Genomic DNA, 5,234 nt, shown 5'->3' with positions numbered 1-5,234 from the left:
ATCAAATTTAACTGAACTTCAGCAGTTCTGCAAAGAAGAGTGGGCAAATATTGCAAAGTCTAGATGTGCAAAGTTAGTGGAGACATATCCCAATGGACTAAAGGCTGTAATTAAAGCAAAAGGTGGTTCAACAAAATACTGACACAAGGGGGTGATACTTTTTCCAACTCGGTGATTCTGTTTTTTTTTTTACAGTTAGATAAAACAAAAACTGTGTCTGAAACAGCTAATTCTTTTCTATACCCACTGTATATGGTTGACAATGTCACATAATTGATCTATTTTTGCTATTTAACATAGAAATATGCAAGCCATTGATGCATATGCATGCCACCAGACCCATCAGAAAATACCTGGTCAGTTTCTGGAGAACACCTTCAACTTCTTTCTCTTTCCTTTTCAGCTGTTCTTCATAAGGTACGTTCCACAAGGGTGTCACAGCATTGGCAATCTGGATATTGAGAGGCTCTTCTTCATTCTCCTCTACCTCCTGGCTACCCGCAGCACGTTTTGTACCAGGCTGTCCACCTTCCACTTCCTCCTCTAGTTTCCTCTTCTTGAGGATGGGATCAGCTTTGGGCTTGGCTAGCCGTACACTCAGCACTTTACTCTTCCATTGCATGCCGTGCACTGCCTTCATGGCCTTGTCCCTTTCCTCCTGGTTCTTAAAAGTGACAAAGGCAAACATCTGTTTGCTAAACAGCTTGATTTTGTGAGGATTGATCCCATGCTTGTTGAGAAACTTCTTCAGGTCATTAAAACCAATGTACTTGGGCAAGTTTTGAATCTCAACTTTAAAGATCTCTGAGGTGAAGAGATCTTCTTTGATGTAACGATACACACCACCTGCTGCACCCTCTCCTTCTGCTGCTACTGCTGGCTGATTCTCTTGGTTTTTCTCTTCTATTAGGTCATCTGGTTCCTTCTCTGTGCTGGATAATGAACCAGCTGGATCAGTCTTGTCAACAGCAACATCTGTCATTTTGCACTGCATTAAAGGTCAAAGGAACATATTAAACTTAAAATATTTTTCCATTTTGTATTCTGTTAGGTGATCTTAATTTTCAATCCGTTAAATCAGTTTCAGCAGCGTTCTGCAATGTTCCATACTGTAATTTATTTTAAACTATTTAAAAAAAATCTCAATTCATCTACAATCATTATAGATTTATGACCTCATATTAACTGAGAGATTACATGAACTATTTGTACTTTAATAATTAATTTCTCACACAGCAGGACCATTAAAAAACAAATAGAATAGTGACCAGTTACAGCATCTAAGATCACTAATACATATGCATGTACATTTACGTTAAAAAAGTGAATTGACATGTTTATATGTCAACTAATGGACAGTACAAGGCTCAAACAAAAAAAAAGACTATTTTTAGGGCAAATAAATCCCAAACAAATTGAAAGCGAAGTTATTTCTGATATTCCTTAGATCGTCTGAACAAACCTGCAGTGTCAAATCTCCTTGTTCTTCACTATGAAACATTAAGGAGCTCTAAAAGCACTGTGCAGTTATGCATACATGCAAGCTGCCATCTTTAGAAACACGTGTCAAAAGCAGCGTATTGTGGGAACACCGGTTGAGGTCTATTACTCTATTTAGTAAAATGTAGTTGTAAGACTAATTGTTTTAAATATAGTAATTAAATTTAGACCTAAAATTACTAAAATAATAGTAATTAACTGCACTGCATTTAAACGTTTAATTTCATTTAATTTCAGCGCAGCGTTTAATTTTATGTAGTGCAAAAGAGCTGGGACTTTTATTTGGAAATGTTGCTCAACTGTCGAAAGTAAGTGCCGAGTCTTTACTCTGACCTGACGGACCAAGAAGTTTTGTCTGAAGGAAAGGTTCGTGTTCGGAAGAGAGAGAGAGAGAGAAAAAGCACGAATGACTAACAAGTGCGGTTAAATATTACACGAATGTCTGTGAAATTATCACCGGGGTGTTAACTCACAGATAGTACATTACTGAATGAGAGGCCAAGCACCTTCGACAGTAGCAATCTAGCTCGCTGCTATCTGGATCGAAGACAGCGCAAATTACAGAGGAAAGTCGCTTTTATTCGGACTCGGTTTTGTAGGACTTCAGCCGAACTTTAACCAGGGATGGACGACCCAACAGTACTGGAGATTTGGATGTGATTAGAATAACGACTAAAAGCGGGGTTTTCAGTGGTCAGATGTGGCTGCTGGGACTGGAGACGGGAAACGTGTCACTGATAAAGCGGCTGAGGCTGAAGTTAGCGCCTCAGCGGTGACATCCATCCATTCAGCCCGATCCGCCCCACAGGGGGAGTCCATCCAGCGTAGGATTTTATTTACCCTGAACTTCACTGCCCGGTGAATTTAACACGTCTTAAACCCCTCTGGTGTTTTGTCAAGATGGGTTCGTTGTTTCGGAGTGAGGAGATGTGTCTGGCCCAGCTCTTTCTGCACTCCGGGTCCGCTTACGACTGCATCAGTGAACTCGGCGAACTCGGGCTGGTGGAGTTCAGAGACGTAAGTCGGTGAATGTTTTGTTTGTGTATTTCTTGTTTGAAAAATTGACTTGCTTGTGCTGAGCTGACAGCCTCACACCCGTTGGCTATCGGTGTGACATAAATTTTGGCCCGTGCACCTGCCTCTATTGGCAAAAAATGTTGTCGAGCTATACTCAGCACACCAGGTTTTCATAGACCACCCATATAATGCCCTAAAGCAAGGTACAATGGAAATTTCTACTTTTTAATTGACGTCATTCATTTGTTGGAATAACATAAGTGTTTGATTCACATCAACTGTTGGTGTTTTTCAAAAATGCATTGTTTAGCACACTTTGCACCAATGCTATTTACTCTTAAGTCATTAATAAACATAGCTTTATACAAAGTTTAACTGTAAATCTTAGAAATGTCGTGAAACATTAATATTTCAATTTCTTTCTAAATGATTATTATTAACATTTTAATTACATGAAATACTATAAAAGTTATTGTATTGAATGTATTAGTATAGAATGTTTTGAATATGTGTGAAATATTCCAGTCATCCTGGATCTGTTTTGATATATATATATATTTGTCCTTTTTTTTTTTTCTTTTCAGCTTAACCCAAGTGTGAACTCTTTTCAGCGAAAGTTTGTCAGTGAAATCAAGAGATGTGAAGAGATGGAGAGGATTCTGGGTAAAAACTTTGCAGTTAAATTCTTCATCTAATAAAGGCATAATTCAAATTGATAGAGCTAAGAAAGAGTCTCAATACTTTCTGAACACAAAGCATGTTCATGATGGTTGAGTTATAACCAAAAACAGTAGTAGTATTACTAGTAGGAAATGTGTTAAGCAAAAGAAAAGAGAACTTTAAAAAAAGAAATATTTGTGAATGAGTGATGAGCAGGATCATTAGGTAATTTACTTTTTATAGAGTTCTAAATAGTGCATTCAACTAAGTTAATTCAGTAACACAAAATAATGATCTTTAAAAAAGCATCATATGACGCCTTTAATGCCTGAAAATCTTCCAAAGTAAATGAACTGAATGAACTCAAAGTGGACTTGTATAACAGGATATCTTCTGAGGGAAATTAAAAAAGAAGACATCCCACTGCCAGAAGAGGAGGTGAACCCAGCTGCACCATTACCCAAACATGTGATGGTCATAATGGTGAGTTCAGCACTGTTCATTTCTCTTGTGATTAGTTGATCTTTTAGTCGCATTCAAATGTAATTTCTGGTCTGCATTCTTACTGCTAGTTGCCTAGTTTCTGTTTCTGCTTCTTGATTCTTATTTCTTTCTTTTATGGCTTCTTAAGGCATAGGCACCATTCAAGACGTTTTGTTAAATAATTTCAATCTTAGCTGAAGTATCCACCTTATTCCTAATGAGCCTAGTGCGTTTTGAGTTGTGGGTGGCACTTCCGGTTTGGGGAACTTCCATTCAAAAAGACTGAAGCAAATAATTTCAAATCATAAGGTTGCCCTACAAATAAAGCTTATCCGTCTGTTTGACTGAATGAGCTGTCGATTTTCCTTCATGTTTTATTTTCAGACATGAGAATAACATAACGCTTGGTATTTTAACGTGACATGTTATAACAAGAATATCTTTGGCAAGAGCTCTTGTCGCAGCATTCTTTTCCTTATGATTATTTTCTTTTTTCCCTTTGCATTCTGCTGTAATAGTATGAAAAAGGACAACATATACTGCACATTTGTGGTGTGTTCTCCCGATTTAATTTACGATATATACCATTAAAGGGATAGTTCATCCAAAAATGAAAATTAGCCAATTGATGACAGTGAATGGTGCCCCTGTTTTTGAAGCCGAAAAAAAGTGCATACATCCATCATAAAACTACTCCACACGACTCCGGGGTGTTAATAAAGGCCTTCTGAAGCGAAACGATGCGTTAGTGTAAGAAAAGTAATGATTTTTAAAAATGTATAAACTAATCTCCAGCTTCCGGTTGCTCAAGCAGGCACGCTCACAACAAGGCTTTCGAGCATATGACGTAGGTGTAGCGGAAGGTGCGACGTAAGCTCCGGGGAGAGAGTGTAGTCTGGCGAGAACCAAGTTTTGTTTACAGCACAGGGAAACCACGTGAACTACATCTGTAGTTTGTGCCACCGCCGCTGCGGCCTCCTCCATCTCGCAGAGTTCCTGTGGTCGGTATACTCTGGTTCAACCAAATATGGCTGGGCAAAAAACTAATTCTCCTCTTGCCTTATATCGAAATACTTTGACATTTTTGCTTTCTCCTCTGTTCTTCCGCATTCGTCACTCTCCCCAGAGCTTACGTTGCACCTTCTGCTACGCCTACGTCATACGCTCGAAAGCCTTGTTGTGAACACGCCTGCTTGAGCAACCGGAAGCTGGAGATTACGGTTTATACATTTTTTAAAAACTTTATTTTTCTTACACTAAAGGCCCTTTCACACGGTACGCGGCAGTCGCGAGTGTCTAGTACATTCTCAATGGGAGACATGCGGAAAGCGGTAAAACATGACATGCGGCAAGCGGTGCTCGTGCACCCAAAATCCTGCCGCTTCCACGGGCACGGCGCTTCGCGGCAGGTGCCGCCAAAGATAAAAATATTTTATCTTTTTGTGAGCGGCAGCGGCAGCCGCGTTGGTTTCAACCAATCAGTGAACATTTAACTGAACTGCCTATTAGAAAAATAGAGGAGAAGATTGTTTTAAGTTTAATAGATTTCCCAGAACGGTAGGACCCATCTAAAA

At 39.1% G+C, this 5,234-nt stretch overlaps 1 protein-coding gene and 1 pseudogene across 1 annotated transcript in view; one reads left to right on the top strand and one right to left on the bottom strand.

The window, feature by feature from the left end:
• Nucleotides 1-1,642, bottom strand: part of LOC107726383 (tRNA (uracil-5-)-methyltransferase homolog A-like) — an 8,847-nt pseudogene extending 7,205 nt beyond the window's left edge.
• Nucleotides 1,643-1,692: 50 nt separating this feature from the next.
• LOC107726380 (V-type proton ATPase 116 kDa subunit a-like) overlaps nt 1,693-5,234 on the top strand; it is a 22,855-nt gene continuing 19,313 nt past the window's right edge. The window contains exons 1-3 of the mRNA XM_016535935.1: nt 1,693-2,517; nt 3,102-3,180; nt 3,563-3,660. Of these exons, the coding sequence (XP_016391421.1) occupies nt 2,401-2,517; nt 3,102-3,180; nt 3,563-3,660 (294 nt within the window). The 5' untranslated portion in view covers nt 1,693-2,400. The remainder of the gene's footprint in view (nt 2,518-3,101; nt 3,181-3,562; nt 3,661-5,234) is intronic.

Source organism: Sinocyclocheilus rhinocerous, unplaced genomic scaffold, assembly GCF_001515625.1.
Source record: "Sinocyclocheilus rhinocerous isolate Xijiao unplaced genomic scaffold, SAMN03320098_v1.1 scaffold2050, whole genome shotgun sequence".
NCBI classification, from domain to species: Eukaryota; Metazoa; Chordata; class Actinopteri; order Cypriniformes; family Cyprinidae; genus Sinocyclocheilus; species Sinocyclocheilus rhinocerous.
This window is presented reverse-complemented; position numbering and strand designations above follow the sequence as displayed.